Genomic DNA, 18246 nt, shown 5'->3' with positions numbered 1-18246 from the left:
AAATGTGAAGTGTGTGAGGGCCTGTATGGGTATGTGTGATGTGTGTGTGAGTGGGTGTGGGTGTGACTTTGTGGAATGTGAGTATGTGACTGTAAGGAGAGTCTATGTATATGTAAGTGAATGACTGTGTGTGTATGTGTGTTTTGTGTGTGTGTGTGTGTGTGTGTGTGTGCACACCCTGTGGGAAGGCTGGCTAAATCCTGCTCCTGTCCCGCCCCCACCCAGCTCAGCCTCTCTGGTTTCAGCCACTGTCCTAAAGAAAACAGCCTGGCAGGAGCCTGCAGCAGGAAATCACTATTTGGATTGCAGAGGCGCCTCTTCCTGCCCCCATGGAGGGGAGAGGGCTAGGGAGGGGGCCTTCCTGCCCACCTGGACCAGACCTCTGGCTGGTCTCGAGCACCAGCCCCCCTCCTCTGCCTCTCTAAGTCCCTCAGACCCCAGCTTTGGGGCAGAAGACCCGAGGTTGAGCCTTCCCACCATTGTCTGTCCTCAGGACAAAGAACCACAGCAGCTGCAGAAGCGAGAAGTGGATGCTCCCTGAGGCCCTGGGAACAGACTGGCACACCCTCACCAAGGGCCATTGGGCAGCCTGTCAAAGTCACAAAGGCATGCACTCTGAGGCCCAGCAGTCCGTTTTCAGGAATATTCTAAATAGAGCTGGCTCATGCAAAAGGACATGTTTGGAACTCTGTTTATAACAGGGGAGTAAATGGAAGGGACTAGGCTGGAAATGGTTGGCTGGATGGCGGCTCATCCCTCAGTGAGACTCCTGATAAGGAAGACCTCAATACTGTTGGCTAAGTGATAAGAACAGAACACGATTTTGACATTTTTGTAAAAAAAAAAAAGAAAGAAAGCAGTATGTGCAAATGCTCATTTATGCACAGATTAGACTTTTGAACCTATTGTACCTTGGACATACAATAACTAAGCAAAAGATTGAGATAAACAGATAAACAAACTTTGGGGGCCTGAGAAGATGGGGCTTCTCTCCTGGCTTTGGTCCTGACTATGTGACCCTGGGCAGGTAGGTCACTTTCTCTTGTGTCCTGAGTTTCCTATGTGGTCCCACAGGTCAGAGAACCTGTTGGGAAAGTTAGTCCTGTGTTCGTGTGCAGGGGGGTTGGGGGCAGGGGTGGGGGGTGAGCAGGAGCGGTGTGATGGTGGGTGGAGGCCCTCTTCCCGCTCCATATTACCTCTTCCTGCTGCAGCTGCCAAGGCCATGGGCTACTCCCTCCTATGACATTCCTTAGGAGAGTTAAGATTTCATTTGGCTGTTTTTCTGAGCTCCCTTCTTCCTTCCACAATCCGTCCAGACCACTGTAGACTTTGTTTCCGGAAGCAGTGACCACCAATTTCTCATGAGATCTCCACTTTTCAAAGCCATCTTCAGCAATGTCTTCTCCTCAGCACAATCCAAGTCCAACCGCGAGACATCCTCTCACTCACTCTTCCTCCAGGTCCAAGATGCGGTGGAAGAGGCTCAGTCCAGCCAGCCCTCCCCCCTATCAGAATCCACTGTCCCCAGGGGAACCACCTAGTGCTCAGGTCTGCCCCTCCCCCTGCACACCAAGGGCACTGGATATGTGGCCTCTGAGGCTCCTGCCAGTCCAGACAGTTCCTTCTTTCTCAAGCCCCCTGGCAATCCAGATGACTGAACTCAGCCGTGTGACCCCCCCATACCTGCCTCCCAGTGCAGCCCAGGAACAAGCCCAGGCTGTGCCAGGCCCAGGGTTGCCCCCTCCCCCAGGCATGGCTCTGCCACTGGCATAGGTGCCACCCTTCTCTTTGGACCCATCACTGGGAATGGCTGGAGTCAGCAGGAGATTAATTAATCAAAACCTGAACACATCTGCTATCGATTAATTCTGTGTCAAGGGCTAACTCTTCCCTTTCTGGACTTTCCTTTCCTTTGGCGGGAATAGGGAAATAGTGGTGGGGAGTTGGTACCCCCTTCCTTCCTCCCCTTACTGAGAAGCATGAATGCGGGAGAGAAAAAGGAAATGCCCCCGGAGGGCGGGGGAGCATCAACTATTTGGGTGCTTCGCAGGGGGTTCTGGGGAGTACTTTTCAGAATCGTGGTCTTTGCTGAGAGTCCGGAGGAAATCTGAGATGAACAAATACCTTTATTTACAGCAACAAACAGAACGGACCCTCCCTCCATTCCCTCCCTCTCCCCTTCCAGTCTTTTCTATGCCGGTCCCCCTCCCGCCCTGCCCCAGGTCCAAGCCCAGCCTTGCACGCTGGGGTCACTGTATGGGTCAGCAGCCCCCCCCAAAAAAAAAAAAAAGCCCAGGAAAGGAGAGCAGGGAGGGGCCTGGCCGAGGGCCGGTGGGCTGCCTCTTTTCACAGTTTGCTGTGCGCGGGCCTGGGCGGCGGCGGGAGGGGGCGCGGGGCCGAGAGAGGTAGAGCGGGGTCGGCCCCGCCCCCCGCCCCTCCCCCTCCCCCGACTTTCACAGTATCCGCGGCCCGGGGGCGGGTCTACCCCAACCCTCCCCCACCAGGGCGGGGTGCGGAGGACCGGCTCTCGGCACAGGGGCCCAGCTCCCGGGGCGCCCCCTCCTCGCGGGCTGGGGTTCTGAGAGGTCACTGGGTGCAGGAGCGAGGCCGGGGGGAGGGGGCCGATCGAGCTCGGCGCGGCAGCCCGGGGGCCGCGCCCCTCGGACGGCCCTGCGGGGTCGCGGGTCAGGAGGAGAAGCAGAGCCCGCAGCACTCCATGCAGATCTCCAGGCAGTCGGCGGACTCGCAGCAGGCGTCCAGGATGCCGCAGTCCAGGTCGCAGGGCAGGTCGCAGTCGGCGCACTCCCCGGAGCCGCAGCAGCAGCAGCAGAGGCACGAGTCCTCGGAGCTGCAGGAGCCGCACGTGGCGCAGTCCAGGACGATGTTGCACAGCGTCAGGAACTCGCAGAACAGGCAGGACAAGATGCAGTGGACGCAGCAGTCTGCGGGGGAGGGGGGGCGGGTGAGGTGGCCCGGGCGGGACCCAGCCGCAGCGCGCTCACTCAGGGCTCAGCAATTAAGCTCTGCAACCCGTAGCTCCGCGAAGGGGGACTGTGAGGAGCCCTACTTAGGCACCGACAGTGGCTTACAAGCACCTACCTGGTAAGTTGCAGGGTGAGGGTTCAATCAGACAGCCTGGATCCCTGACTTAACTCTCCTTAGTCGTTTATTTAAGGAACTCGGAGTGATGATATGTTCCAGGCCCTGTTCTATGCGCTGGGCTTGAAATAAACTCATTTAAACTTGGAACAACTCCATGAGTTGGGGCTACTATTAGCCCCTCTACAGGTCAAGAAACTGAGGCAGAGAAGTCACTTCAGGAGAGCCAGAATCCTCCCAGTTGCTAATCTCTGCCAGGGCAACTGCCTCCTCACTGCCTTTGCACTCCTCTCCTTTGACTCCCGCTCCAGCCATCTACACCCCACACAGCAGGGCCCCTTGGAAAACTTTGGTGGAAGTCTGGCCCTCCTGTGCTCAGAACCTCCAGTGGCTTCTACCTCGTGGAGAGTAAAAGCTAAAAAGCTCAGAGTGGCCCTCATGGCTCCTTGTGATCTGTTCTGCCCTCACTCTGTGCCCCTGTACCACTGCTGTGGCCACACAGGCTGCTCCTCTTCACAGAGGCACCACTCCCCTACCTCGCCCCCAACCTGGAATGCTCTGGCCTCAGTTAAATGCTGGTGCTCACTCCCTCCCCTCTTTCATTGCCCAAATGCCACTGTCTTTCAAAATGCAACCTGCCTGCCCCACCCCAGAACCCCCACCCCCTTGCCCTAGCCCCCTTCACCTGTCCCCAATAGGACTTGTCATTTTCCACTGCACTATACAGCTTTTCCTTCCATTAGAATGCGAGCTCCACAGGGGTAGGCATCTTCATCTGCTTTGGTCACTGACACATTACGAGTCCCTAGAAGAGTGCCGACACATTGTAGGTGCTGAGTAAATAAACAGTAAGTGAATTAATGGAGGAGCCTGCCCTTGGCCACCCAGCTGGTAAGTGGCAGAGCTGGGACTCAAACCTGGCTCTGGTGTCCACACTTGGAAGTGCTCAATATGCTGCCAGGATGCTGAGCTGGCACTCCTGCCAGGGGCCAGGTCAAGGGGCAGAGTGTCCAGTTCCCCTGAGTAGGTGGGCCCTGGCACAGGCTGCTGGTCCTGTGGGAGTCTCACAGGGCCATGGAAGGTCTGACTCCCCCGGCCCTTCCCTGTGTGGAGGGAGTAAGGTCTGGTACAGCAGAAGCCCCTGCAATCTATCTGCAAACTGGATAAGGGAGTGCTCTTCCAAAGCAAATCTAATTAAGTCACCACCTGGTTTAAAACCCTCAATGGTTCCCTATTGCTCTCTAGATAAAGTCTAAGTCCACCAGCACAAGCACACAGTTTACAAGGCATCCCCTACTTTATGAGCCCTTCCAGGCCTGGAGTCTCACCTCCCACCATTCCTCACCTTAAAGTTCATATCAAGCTACACTAGCCATTTCTCACCTCTATGCTAATGCTCCCTTGGCTAGATCCTCTTACTCAACCTTGAAGGCTTGCTGAACTCCAGAGACCTCCTAGACTCCCCTCCTTGGCTTTCTGGGCTGGAATGGGTGTCCCTTGTGTTCTCATAATCCCTTGTGTGTGGCTTCATCACTGTATTTATCACACCATATGGTGATTCCCTGCTGTGTCTCTCTCATGAGAGCTTCATGAGGCCATGGACTGGGTACTCAGCACATAGCACAGTGTCTGGCTCATAGCAATGCCCACTGCACTCTAATGAATGAATACTTCTTTCATAAATTAACTGGGCGAGGTGGGAAGGTTTATGAATACATTATGTGCAAATATGTGCACTGAATCCTGTTTGCAGAGAACCAGGCCAGAGTCCCCCAACTGGGACAGGAATCACTTAAAAATCCTGGGGTAAAGGTCAAGCACCACTGAGCTACAGGCAGCTGGGACCCATGCTGAATTGATGCCCAGTCGGGTAAGGGGAGCTGCTTGCCCAGCGTGGCCCTGCAGAGGACCTTTGTAGGAACAACGGCTGGTATATCTGGGTCCCCTGATGTCCCACTGCACCTTGCAGCCCCTGCCCCACCCCCAGTTAAGCATCTGATGGTGCATCATTTATCCTTCTAGGTGTTCTGTCTGCTCTCACCAAACAGATGGTCCACTCCTCGAGGAAAATTTCTGTTTCCAGAGATGAGATGGCTTAAGCTGAAGCAGGCCAGATGGCTCTGTTCCTAGTTACAGAAACTCTGGGAGAGCAGGGGTGGGAAGGGGTTGGCCTGAGAAGACAGATATGCCTCAGTTTATCCAAGGGCCTTCACAAAGTTTTCAGATTTGAGTCTTGCATCAGACTCCCTGGAGGGCTTGTTAAACCCAGGCTCCTGCCCCACCCAGAGGTTCAGATCCGGTGGGTCCGGCATGGAGCCAGGACGGCACCAGAAGGCTGATGGAGACACTGCTGCTGGTCCCTGGATCACGCCTGGAGGAACCCCACTTTGGAGGCCCCTTGGAGGGAGAGGGAGGTACTCACCCTCCTGTGCCTGGAGAGGGATCTGGGAGGCAGCAGATTTGGTGCTGCCCTTGCTCTTCTTGCTTCCCTGGCTGGCGAGAGATGGGTGAGCTTGCAACTTCCGGTGGGCCTTGGGGCCACCCAGGGCACCATTCCCCGCCCGCCTGGCGCCGCCCAGCTCCGAGGGGTGGCCAGAGCCATTCGCCAGTAGTGGGGTGCAGCCCAAGGGGTTCCCCTGAGGCTGGCCTGGAGAGATGACAAGAAAGGGGTTGGGGGCAAGGTGGGGGGCTGCCCAGCCTCCCGGAGCACTGATCTATTCCTGCCTGCTCTGTTCTCACATACACCACAGTTCAGCAGCCTCATCTATATCCTGCAAATGTGGAAACTGAGGCCCGGAGAGCAGAACAGACTTGCCCAGAGGCACACCATGAAATAGCAGCAGGGTTGAGCCAGGCTCCTGACTCGCAAGCCAGTGCTCATTCCAGAAAAGACAGAGGTGCAAGAGGGGCTCGGAGCCCTGGACCCCACCTTCTTACCCCACATAAACTCCATTCTCCTGCTCTTGGGGTCCTGGGATTTTGGCAAGAGTGGTGGTGGTTGGGGGGAGGGACAGGGACAGTTTGGCTGGGTGGGGAGGACAGCAGTGAAGCAGTTAACCTTCACCTCAGCCTCTGCCAAGCCCCCAGCTGTTTTTGCCCTTCGTGTGCTGGGTGAGTTATTAGAAACAGCTGTTTGGAGATGAATGCCTGGTCTGGAATCCGGGGGCTCCTCACAGCAGCCCCTCTGTCTCCTGCTCCTCCACGCCCCTGCCCCCGCAGCCTCTGTGGGGAGGCTGGCAGGAGTTTGCTGAGGGGCCCTTGGGGTCTGGGTGAGGAGGGAGAGAAGAGGGAATAAGGAAGCCAGCGGGGAGACCCCTGAGGCCAGGAACCACCCCAAATCCCCATCCCAGGCTGAGGGGCTAGACTTCAGCTTTATCGGTGAGGTGCAGGGAAGCTGGCCCTGGAGATCCCCCCAAACACCGGTCTTTCCCTCACCTCACTCAGGTCTGCTCACTTGACAGGCACAGTTCTGTTCACAGGACATGAGGGCAGATGTGTGTGCACAGGGGAGGGAACTGAGAAGGGGACACAGGCACTGGGACCTCTCAGCTGCTCAGGGCAGGACCTGGGCAGGACCCCTGGGTCCTGAGGACCTCTGTAAACATGAGGCACTTCCATCTCTCGGGTGCTGGGGTCTGGCTCCCCAACTCCCTCCAGGCCTGGCCTCTGTATTTGACCAGTGGTAGGAGGGGGTGGGGGAGGGGTGCAGGGAGACTGAGGAGAAGGGACAGCAGCCTCAGCACCAAGTCCGAGGGGCTGGGGCTCCTGGGAATGGGAGTAGTCGTACCACTGAGTGTTTACTGCTTGCCAGCAGCTAGTTTAAACCCTTGACGTGCTCACTATTCTCTCACTGGGTCCTCTCGGTATCGCTACGGCACTGTACCTTCCTTTACAGGCTAGGAAACTGAGTCCCAAAGAGGCATAGTAACTTGTCCAGGGTCCACAGCTAGTGTCAGAGGTGGACCAGCCTGGAGGCCAAAAGCTGAGGCTCAGAGGCCGGAGAAGCAAGGAGGGGGCACAGGCTGGAAGACAAGGGACTAGGGAACAACCTGTTACTGTCACATCACTATGCTCATAACTAGTAGTTTACATGCTTTGAGCTGTTACTGGTGCCAGACACAGTGCTAAGCGCTCCATGTGTAGTAATGTCTTCGAGTATCAGGAGAGATCTATTATTAGCCCCATTTCACAGATGATAAAACTGAGGCCTTGGAGAATAACTATTGCCAAGATTCCACAGCTAGGAAAGGGAGGGGATGGAAACTGGGAGAAAGGAGCAAAGGGTAAGGTGGGGAGTCAGGGGGGAGATGGAAGACAGGGCTCGGGAGAGGCTCCACGCTGGAAGCCTGTCGCCCTGAGGCAAGGCTGGTGCCTGCATCTGGGTAAACGGGTAAGGCCATGGGAAGTGGCCAGGCCTGAATCATCATGCCCCCACCTCTAGGCCCCATGGGGGTGACTGAGCCAAATCTTTGGCCAGCCTCGGCGCTCTCTGCCCTGCTGCCTAAACATGGCACAGTAACCAGAGGGCGGGCATGTGTGGTGAGCTGAGGGCCCTGGGGGGTATGGGCAGACACAGAGCTTGCCTGTGGCCATAGCCGTGGAGTGACCATGGGGACTGAGTCACAGAGCAAACACTCAGGGCCCATAGACACAGGAGTGACTGTCCAACTCCCACCCAGCCCCCTCCTATATGGCCACTGCACTGACCTCTTTCTCTCAATTCCGCTGGTGAGCATGTTTGGAGGAGGCTGAGAGCAGAGCTCTAGCAGGATTTAGTAACCCTGTCTTCCAGGGAGTCCAACTTTGCCCCAGATGCCCTGCCTGAAGGCGGCTCCCGCTCAGCGTACCACTTGGGCAGGCAGAGGAAAGTGCACTGGGTCAGGAGGCCCAAGTCCCCCAGCTTGTATCCAGGGTGAGTGGTTCTCTGTGCCTCAGTTTCCTCATCTGTAAAATGGGCTTGGCAGTAGCTGAGCTGCCTCACTGCGGGCTGATTGGAGAGCACGTGGGATCAGTCAGGGAAAGAAAGTTGGAAAGTGCAACTGTGGCTACAGATTTGGGGATCTTATTAGTAGTTACAAAACAATTCTGGTTGCCCCTTCCCCTGCTTTTGAGGGTGAAGGTGGAGAATTCTCTCCCTCCCAGGGACTCCTTGGAGATGTGGAGCCATGCCTGGGAATGGAGCTGAATTTTGCTCCTTTCTGCCCAGATCAACTGGAGGCTTCTCTCCTTCCTTTTGCCCTGGATACCCTGAAGGATGGTGCTGTGTTGGGCTCTGGCTCCCTGTCCCTGGTCCCCTGCTCTCTTCCCAAGAGGAGGGTGGCTCTTCCCATATAGCCTCACAGTCTCTTGTCCTGACCCATATGGCCTGGAGCCTGTGCACACTCATTTTGAATTAATTTTATACTCATCATTTTGTACATGGAGATCTTCTTCCGAGACAGAAAGGACACTGACAGTGTCCGACACCTCTCCGCTGCCCACCCCTTAAGGTCCTGGCCCTGTGCTAGGTTCCCGAGAGCACACACTGCATTTCTGCAGCCCGTCTAGACTGGATTCCCCAGTGCAACCCCTACATGTTGCCACCCCAATCCCCTGGCCCCCTAGGACTCACGTGTCACAGCTTCTGTGGGGACATCGAGGTCAGTGCTGTCCAGGGCCTGGGGGGCCCCAGGGCCATTGCCTTGGGGCATGGGGGGTGCTTCCTCCTCCAGGGAGCCCTCTTCTAGCACTGCCTCCACAGGGTGAGTGGATCCTGTTCCTGCCTCCAGCCCAGGCAGAAGGGGGGTCTGGGCTAGGAAAAAAGCAGACAGGCAAGGTGTGCCCCTGGTGCCCTCCTGCTTGCCCAGCCCTGGTCCCCTTCCTGCAGCCCAGGTTGCCCTGAGCCCTAGGTTCTTGGTCTCTTTGTACAATTACCCAGCCCTAACCCTACCTGGCAACAGTGCCAGACTCCAAAATAGACTCCAAACCACAGCACGTGAGTAAGCAAGGGTGTGTGTGTGTGCACGCGTGTGCCTGTGCACGTGTGTGCGTGCATGTGCGTGTGGTGTCAAGAGAGGAAGGGATGCAGGAGGGAACAGACAGGTGGTCAGTGATGGAGAGATAGGGACAGGCACCAAGAGTGACAGGGAGAAAGAATCAAAGGGACAGTGACAGGTAGAAGCGGTGAGAGAGAGAGAGCACCAGAAGGCGGGGGATCGGGCACAGAAGGGGAGAGGCCCAGAACCCGCGACAGGCAGCCTGGGATGGGAAGGAGACTCAGCAGTAAAATGGGAATCAGCGATGGAGAGAGATAGAGACGGGGCAGAGGCGAAGGGGAAGGGAGCTCGATGCAGGCAGAGTGAGAGGGAGACAGACAGTGAGAAATTGGGTGAGAGAGAGGGTGACAGCGAGAGAGTGAGGGAAAACCTGGGTGAGGGTAAAGCTGAGGCCTGGGCGGAGGGGCACAGGCAGGAGGAGAGACAGGCAGATGAGCGTGCTGGGAAGAGGTGGACCGCAGCCACACGTAATTACAGTGACCGGCTCGGCCCTCCGCACGGTGGGCGGAAGGAAGGAAGGGAGCCACCTCCAAACCCACAGCTCCCCGCTCCCCAAGGCAGGACTCGGCCCCCTGGGCCCAGGGGGAAAGGGTTAGGGGGATGGGCGGTGGAGGAGGGAAGCAGGAAAGGGCCCCGGTTCCCACACTCGCAGTCACAGGGTGTGGGAAGGCCTGAGCGGAGGTAGGGAGCAGGAGGGTGAAGGCAGGGGTCACGGGCCCAAGGGCCAGACTGGCCAATTACAGGGTGCAGGGCGCTGCCCGGGCCTCTCATCGGGCCTCAGGCTGTGCAGCTGGAATGACGGGGCCTCCAGAGGGTGCTCCACATGCCATACTGAGAGCAGGAGGACATAGAAACAAGAGATTCAGAGGGACACAGAGACCAAAAGAGCATGGGGAGGGGAGAGGAGAGGGACTCGGGGAGAGAGAGAAAGATGGAGGGCAAAGGAGGTGAAACCCAGAGAGTAAACTATCCACAGCCATTCGAACACAGGACACAGAGACCGAGAGAGGCACCTGAGGGACAGAGAGATAGGCAAAGTCTAGTCTTGGAAAGAAATCAAAGATGAAGAACAGAGGGGCTCACATATGGGGTACCGCTCTTTCTCCAAATTGGGGGGAGAGGAGGGAGGTAATTAAAGTTGGGCATGCGGGCCTGGGGGACAGGAACATCTTGAGGGGAGAGGACAATCCAGGGGCTCAGCTGCCTCCCTGGGCTCTGAGCATCCCTCTATGGCCTCTGATTCTCAGAGACCCTGAGCAATCCTGTTTCAAAGACCCTGGTCTTTCATGACGAGGGGCACAGAGGCCTCGGGAGCCCCAAGTGGGTAGCATCAGGAGCAGACATGCTCACTCCTGCCCGGGGAAAACCACGGGCTCTGCCTGGAGATGGGAGCTGGGGCCCAGAGGCGAAAGGGGCTTGGGCTCCTGCGACTTCTGGAGGACTCCAGAGTTCTGTGTTGGGGACAGACACTTCATGGTGCTCACTGCTGCTCCATGGACACAGGGTGGGTTCTCTAGCCCTATCCACTCTTTGGGACTGTTGAGAGCCCCATCACCACGTAGGTTAAGGAGAGAGAAGTCAAATGGCTTTTGGATGATCACAAACTGGGAAGGGGTGGGGCAGAGGGCTGGGCTCGGGGGAAGGCGAATGGCGATGACACCAGGGAGGAGCGATGCTGCCTGCTAGATGGTGCCTCTCGAACCCTGAGCCGGTCTGCAGCAGCTCAGACAAAACTTTTAGGGCTAAGACCCCAGGTTGTGTGTGAATGGGAATGCTCAGGGTTTCGGTCCTAATTCCCTGGAAAGAAGGGGGCCTGCCCAGCTCCAGCTTCTGGCCCTGAACTGGGAGCACCGAATCTCCCGTGTGGTGATATGAAAAGGCCGGAGAGCACTGGTTTTCGCCAGTTACCAGCTTGGGCAAGTTCCCGGGACTTGAGTCACCTTATGTGTAAAGGAGGTTCTTAACACTTATCTCTCAGGGTTTCAGAGAGTAATGAAATGCTCAGCAGTGTCCTGGCCTGCAGGGCCACTCAGGAACACTTCCACCCACCCACTCAATCCCCTCCCCGCCCTCCCTCCTTCCTTCCTTCTCTCTGTGCTGGTTGGTTTAACATTTATTAAGTAGCTACAATGCACCTGTTGTATGTCAAGCACTGGGTAGACCAAATGAGAAAGACAGGTCATTGCTTCAGTTCTTCTTCTTCAGGGTGGAGTGGGGGGTAGTCACACACTGAGGGTTGAGAGTGACAGTAGGAAGATCTTGAGGAAATATGGAAGCACAGAAAATGGGCACTTATCTCAGGTGTGTGCACAAATGCGCGTGCACTAGGATGCTACTGGAGGAGGCAATGCCCACACTGGATCTTGAATAGTAAGTCAGCGAAGAAGCAGAAAAGGCCATTTCAAGAGGAACAGCAGGAACCAAGGCCCCAAGGTGAAAAGCTGCAGCAGGAATGAGGGAAATGACAGCATGTTGCAATACTGAGGCCGGTACACCAAGAAGGATTGCTGGGGCCTGGTGGCCGCTTCCTAGGCTTTCTCCTGAGGTCACAGGGTACATGCAGGTAACCCTGTCAGTCCTGCAATAGAAGGAGCCAGACTGTAGCTCTCTGGGCTGCCAGGGTTGGAGAGGGAGGAAGGTGAGAAAGAGGGGTTAGGGAGTCTGGTCCCCATCTCTGCTTTCCTCTCTCCATGTCACCACTCTCTGGGCAGTCTCTAACAGTCACCTAGAGGGCTGGTGACCTCAAATCTGGTGGGAACAGGGGATTATAGAGAGCACAGACTATGACCCGAATTCTAGGGTGAGCACCAGGCCTCTCAGAAGGGAACCAGGAAAGGGAATCCAGTTCAGGCATATTGACCTGGAAACACAAAGGCACAGCATGTCCTGGGCTCAGGAGGGGCAGCGGAGGGAACTCAGCAGCTACCCGAGGGAGCCACACTGAGGGCAGGAGAGCAAACTGTGCGGGATGCCCAGAGACCTGCAAGCAGAATGAGAAGGAACAGAAGTGGCGGGAAGACCTGATCTGTGAGTGAGATGCTGCCCAGAGGGCCCACTGCCAAGATGCTAGACCAAGAACAGCTCTTGCCAGGGCACATGGAGCAAAACAGCCAGACACGAAGCAGAGCCCAAGTGCTCAACCATCAAGAGGTGTAAAGAGCCCAGTTTTCCTTCTCACGACCATGGGACCCTGCTGTCCAGCCGCCAAGGGGAGAATATCTGTGAGGAAAAGTGCCCAGAGGGATGCCCCCTAGAGGGTAGATGCCCCATCCCTCAGCAGAGTGGGCTGGAGGAAAGGGTGGCCAGCAAAGGCCAAGGGCCCCCATGTGGATTGCAATTCATGTTCTGCATAAAGGCACCTGCCAAGGGGGGCAGGGGTGGGACTGAAGACCTTCGTTGTGGCCTGACCTCCTGGAGGTGCCATCAGCTCAGCCAGCTGCATACCTGCTGTATCTGGCCAGAGGACCACCTTTTCTAATGTGCACAAAGGGCCACATGTGCTGGTGGCATTTCTGAGCAGAAGCCCCAGCCCTGCACCTCTCTCAAGGGTCCCCATCTGCAAGCGGGAAATACAGAAAGGCTACAGCTCTTTGCCTCGACATACTTTCACGGCTAACACAGGACAAGATGCTGGTCAATGCTCCAAGCTCCGGAAACACAGCCCAGAAGAGAGTGAAAAAATCATGTTTAAATCTATCAGCCCAGGAAGGTAGGGTGAGAGACCCACAATCTCAGCAGGGACCCTGTGGGCTCCCTCTTCCTGCTGTCTACCAAGTTGAGGGGTACTCCTGGATTGAAAGAAATGGGGCGGCCTTCCAGGTGGGCTGGGTTTGCTCCAAGGCTGGAAAGTGACCACAGTGATCAGCTCTAGTGCCTGATCCCTCACACCCAGCCTTCTCCATTGACTTTGTGGACAGTGGGTCTGGGCTTATCCCTTGGAGCTCTGATCATCTCTATAAAGAGAGGGCCGGGATCTGATCTGCTCAGAAAGTGGTGACTGGAACCCCATACTCCAGTCTCTCCCTGGCCTGATATTCAAGGCTTCAGTCTAGATCTTCAGCCTAATTCATGGACAAGGACCACATGTTACAGGCAGACTGACCTGGCCCCAGGCCTTCTGACCAATCCACCCATGCTTAGATTGTTCCTTTTGACCAGGAGGTCCTACCCCTCCCTTCTCCCACTCCCCAATCCAACCCATCCTTCATAACTCAGCTCCAACTTTACCTCTTCCTCTAGAGAGCCTTCCCTGACCACCCCCCAGCCAACTGTCCCCCCCTGAGTGGCCTCTTAACTTAGCACTCAGTACCCCCTATTGTTTATTATAACTCGGTAGTGAAGTCCTGGCTCCTCAACCACACTGCCACCTCCCTGGCTCACTCGCTTGGGGCAGTGTCAGCGTTCATCTCTGCACCTCCGTGGGGTCCTCAGCAGATGTCTGTTAGTGAGGACTGAGCTCTGGAGCTTGGAATGGCCCAGGTCAGGGAAGGAGCGAGAATGAGATGGTGAGGATTGGGGGTGGCACCTGGCTCTGAACTCCAAGGCAAGAATGTGGGCTCTCTTGATATACAGTTGTGACACACTGGTCACAGTCCTAGGCTATGAGGCTGAGGACTGGAGAGGGCTTGAGCTGGCCAGTTGGGCTGGGTTGGGTTGGTTTTATTTAGGTCCGAAGGCTCCAATTCCCCAGGAAATTCAATTTGGAACCAAGAGCAGGAATGTGACGCCCCAGTGCTGGGCAGAAATCTGCTGTGGGTTACGGAGCCAGGCTTCGGGGCTCTCTGGGGGTGGGTGGGGAGAGGCCACTGGGGGTGCCAAGGGTGTGGGGGCTTGGCCACCTGCCCCAGTCAGAGCTGCCCTGAGTCCCCTTCACCCTATTTTCATCTTACTTGCTGAGGGAGGGGCTGACTGGTTCCCTGGCTGTCCTGCCAGCAGGACCCCTGGGGGGGGGGGAGCAGCACCGTGGCCTTGCTGTGCCGTCAGGGCTCAGCAGGGAGCGTGGGGGATTCTGGTCTCGGATCCAGGCGTCTGTGGGGTTTTGGCTGGGTCTCCTGCGGTTTGGGCTTCCTGGGCAGCAGCCTCATTCTCTCAAGGTGGCAGAGCCAGGCCTCCTCCTATGAAAGCCACATTGTCTGGCTCAGCCCAGCCTGGGGAGGGGGCTCCCCGGGGTGCTGGGGGCCTCAAGTTACAGCCCAGGGTTTAACCCTCCCAGGGGTCCACCGACCCACGTCCCCTGCCCAGCACATTTAGTCCCTCCTTTCCCTTTGGGACTGAGAATGGGTCCCACAGGGAGAGGATCTTGGAAAGAGGCACTGGAGGAGGGAGCAGAGAAAACAGATAAGCCGAGGAAGAAAGCAGGGGAGAGGACAGGAGAGGAGCAGGGGGCTGAGAGAGGAGGGAAGCTGAGAGGAGAGAGAAGGTTCCCAGATGCTGCGCAAGCCTTCCCAGCCCCTGCCTCTGGCTCCCTCCAGGCTGAAGGAGCCCAATTCTTGGAGGCGCTTATTAGCCAGAAGCCCCTGCTCCAGGGGCCCACGGAGAGGAGGGAATCTGCGGATTAGTGGGGGTGAGCAGCAGACACATTAGTGTCATTCATGTGCTGGCCCCTGGCCAGAAATCTCCCACTAGTCCTGGCTCTGCTTTAGGAGACCCCCCTCCCACCTCCATAGCCCCAGGTGCCCAGAGTGCCATCGACCTCACTAGGCAGACCTGGGAGCTGAGACAAGCCTCTCCAAACAGGCAAACCAGCCTCTGTGGGTGGATGTGGAGACTGAGGCCAGAGTGGGGAAGGAACTTGTCCAAGGCCATGCAGGGAGTTGTGTCAGAGGTCCAGGACCAGACCGTCATTACTCAGAGGCTCAGAGGGGAGAGAAAGGGGGGGGGGGGGGTGAGAAAAAGGCAAACGAATTAGACTCACATAGAGCTGGGATTAAAGTCGTGAAATCGGGGCCTATATTCCTGCGGCCAGCCCTCCGCCATGAACAAATCCCCCAAGTTCCCGACTTCTCCTACCCTGTGTTCCACAGCGAGCCTCCGCTCCCTTCTGCACCACGAGGGGGACTGAGGGCCACGGCCCCTGCTCCCACCCTCCGGGAGTCACAAACCCTCCGTGGGTAGGGAGGCTGCTGCAGGAGCCCTGGGGAGGTGACAGACCCTGTGAGCTAGAGAAAGGGGTGTGTGTGCGGTTGTGTCGCGTTGCCCCTGCGCGCTAGCAGGGCAGGAGCGGGAGCGGCGGGGACTGGTCAGGCCCCGTGGGGAGGAAGGGGAGCGAGACCGAGGGCAAGAAGGGGAGGGGCCGGGTCCTGTGGCGGGTTTAGGCAGACAAAAGTTTTCGGGAAGCGTTGGGCTCTGGTTGGGTTGGGGGAAGGGAAGGGGAGAAAGGCTCAGACACCCCCACCCCCGCCGGAGGCCCCCATAAATATTTACACACTGGGAAGAAACGGTTGGGACACAAATCCCAGACGGACAGGCGGACTGCGTCGTGTGTGCGTGTGTGCGTGTGTGTGTGTGTGTGTGTGTGTCTGGTGTTGGGAGGGAGGGGAATTAGAGCCAACTTGGCACCGTCGCCGCCTGCGCTGGGGCCCTGCCCCCATCACCTCGGCGCTCCACTCTTTGGACCCCCGCCCGGATAGCCAGACCCCTCGCCCCCACCTCCACCACGCTCCCCGACACAGTCTCCTCGTGTCTCCGGGAGAAGGAGGGGGGAGAATTAACACCCCCAGCCCGGAGCCACCCTACCCGCTCCCGTCCAGCCTCCCTCTGCACCCGGGGTCGTACCTGGGCCGGGGGCTGCGCTGGGGGCTTCATGGGGCGCGTCGCAGTGAGGAGGGTGCTGGCCACTCACCTGGGACATCGGCCCGGGACCTGCGGAGAACAGGGCTCAGCGGGTGGGGCCGACCTTCCCCCCACCCCGTGCGTGCGGGGAAAGGGGAACTGGCAGGGACGATCCGGCTGCAGGCGGGCGCCTCCCGGGTTCCAGTTCGGCCCCCGACTAACTTACTCGTGCAAACTGCGTGCTCCTTTCTCGCCCCTCCGGGATCACGGCGCGGGGCCTGCCATACGCGCCTGCCCAGGGCGCCCCCGCCGAGGGGCCACGCAGCTCCCTCCCCCTCACTCCCGCCGCTCTCCCATTTCGGCGCCAGCTCCAGCCCCGCGCCCCCGGCCTGCTTCCTCCACTCCCTCCAGCCCCCTCCCTCCTTCCCTGCTTGCCTCGCGCCCGCCTTCCTCCCCCGCCCCCTCTCCCCGCCCCCCTCTCCCCGCCCCCTCCTCGCGTCCCCTGCGCTCCCCGCCCCCCGCCCGCCCCCCACCACCGCCGCGTCCCTTCCCCCGCGCGGGGCTCGGCGCCGCCAGGGCCGGACGCGCCTGTCCGCGGGGCGCCGCGGCCCGAGCCCCCACAGGAAGCTGCCTCCACGCGTTTCTTCCGCGCTGGCAGAGCTGGGCCCCAGTCTCCCCAAATCTCCACCCCCCCCCCGCCGGACCCAGCGCCCCGGGGCGCTGCGAGGGGCTGCGCGCTCCCCTTCCTCCGCCTGTTCTAAACTCTGCAGAAGTCTGCGGAAAGTCCGCGGAACTGAGGCACAAAACGCGGACACCACAACCACTTCGGGCTAATTGTCTCAATAAGTGTAACCCCAAATCTCCTTGTCCCAAAGGTGGGAGCGATTGAGTTCCTCAGGCACACTTTGCCCCCCCCCCCCGCCCTTCTCGGGGTCCTAAGCCGGGCGCCCCGCGTCGGGGGCTCACAGCGGTCGCGCTCACCCCCCAGAGGTTGTCCCCCCGGGAAATCGGTGAGTGACTAGGTCTCCTTCCGAGTCCCCTAGCAGTTCCGAGCATCCCGAACCCCCCCAACCCCTGCCAGCTGTGCGTGGGAATTTGCGTTAGAAAACCGACTTTGGAGGCAAAGAGAACTTCTCCCGAGTTCACACTTTGTTTGCGCTGCGGACTGGAATCCGCGGCCTTCCAAACTGCGGGTGCGGGGGGGCACGGGGAGAAAAGGGGCCCTTGCAGGCGGGGACAGCGGGGCGGCACATCGGGGACTGTGTGCCGGGCCTTCCTCGGGGCCGTGGGGGTAGGAGGGACGCCGCTGCCAGGCATTCGGGGGCTTCAAGGACCCTCGGCGTGACCCCGGGACCGCGTCCCCCGACCCTGCGGCCCGCCGGGTGGAGCCGCGCGGGCCGTGGGGTGACAGCGTCTCGGCCGCACTGGACCCCGCCGCCGCGGAGCCGCGTCTGGACTCCCCGCCCCGCCCCGCCGGCCAGCCAGCAATTGGGGAGGCGCCGGCGCCCGGCCAGCTCTCCTAGTCCCGCGGAAACGGGGGGCTGGGACGCAGGGGGCCGAGTGGGGGACGGCCCCGGCCCGGAGGCCGCTACTTACTGCGCTCGGAGGTCCTCCAGGCGCCGTCTCGGCCGAGATCGCCGTGGCCCCCACGGCGCCCGCCGAGTTCCCGCCCCCCGGGCCCGAGTCCCCGTGGGGAGCCCGGGTGGGTCCCGGGCCGGGAGGAGGGGGTCCAGCTCCCGGGGCCGGGCTGCCTGCTGCGGGGGCTTAGCCGGGCGCCCCGGGAGCCAGCCCCGACCAGGCTGCCGTCTGGGAGCTCTGGAGATCGGGGCGGACTCCCCCTTCCTGGCAAGGGCTGAGTCACCGGGACCCGCCCGGGCCGGGGCTTGGCGACTGTGCCTTCTCACCGGCTCACCTGGGCCCGGGGGCTGGGCCTCACCCGCCTCCAGGAGCGGGGCGAGGAGCGCGGCTGTGGACGTCGTCTCCAGGGCAGCCCCCACCGTCTCTCTGGGCCCCGACCCCAACCACAGACCCTAGCGCTGCACCCCACCCCCTTCTCAGTCTCTATCCCGAGACCCTAAGCTCTGGATCGGCCCAGATCCCCAGCCTTACTGTCCCAAGTCGCCTGCTTGAGCTCAAAGTCCTCTGAATCTGGCCCAGTACAAACTAATATGTCTGGTTTGTTAGAAATGTAAAATATGCTTTAAATTTAATCCCACATGCTGGTTATACAAATGTGCTCAGTTTGTGAAAATTCAGCAAATTGAACATTTAAGCTTTTTGTGTGTGAAGATTGCACTTGAATAAAAGTTTTAAAAAAATCAACACTCGTTAAAATCAGCAT

At 58.7% G+C, this 18246-nt stretch overlaps 1 protein-coding gene across 4 annotated transcripts; it reads right to left on the bottom strand.

Annotated features, from left to right (window-relative positions):
* Positions 1–2108: 2108 nt before the first annotated feature.
* Positions 2109–17913, bottom strand: MDFI (MyoD family inhibitor). 4 transcript variants are annotated; one of them, XM_081139914.1, is made up of 5 exons: positions 17818–17913; positions 15909–15995; positions 8711–8890; positions 5522–5746; positions 2109–2942 (listed from the first exon to the last, which is right to left on the bottom strand). In XM_081139914.1, the coding sequence occupies exons 2-5, from the start codon at positions 15982–15984 to the stop codon at positions 2686–2688; spliced, it is 738 nt and encodes a 245-aa protein (XP_080996040.1). In that variant the 5' UTR covers positions 15985–15995; positions 17818–17913; the 3' UTR covers positions 2109–2685. The 4 variants fall into 4 exon arrangements, with proteins under 4 accessions (XP_080996040.1, XP_080996039.1, XP_080996038.1 ...); XM_081139913.1 differs by lacking the exon at positions 17818–17913 and adding an exon at positions 17502–17766; XM_081139912.1 differs by lacking the exon at positions 17818–17913 and adding an exon at positions 16132–16310.
* Positions 17914–18246: the final 333 nt, after the last annotated feature.

Source organism: Miniopterus schreibersii, assembly GCF_964146895.1.
Source record: "Miniopterus schreibersii genome assembly, chromosome: 6".
In the NCBI taxonomy this organism is placed as follows: Eukaryota; Metazoa; Chordata; class Mammalia; order Chiroptera; family Miniopteridae; genus Miniopterus; species Miniopterus schreibersii.
This window is presented reverse-complemented; position numbering and strand designations above follow the sequence as displayed.

Coding starts and splice junctions, on each gene's coding strand:
- MDFI (XM_081139914.1), bottom strand. CDS start 15,984: ATGTCCCAGGTGAGTGGCCAGCACCCTCCTCACTGCGACGCGCCCCAT. Junction 5,747..8,710: donor CCCCACAGAAGCTGTGACAC/GTGAGTCCTAGG, acceptor TCATCTCTCCAG/GCCAGCCTCAGGGGAACCCC. Junction 2,943..5,521: donor CCCTCTCCAGGCACAGGAGG/GTGAGTACCTCC, acceptor CCTCCCCCGCAG/ACTGCTGCGTCCACTGCATC.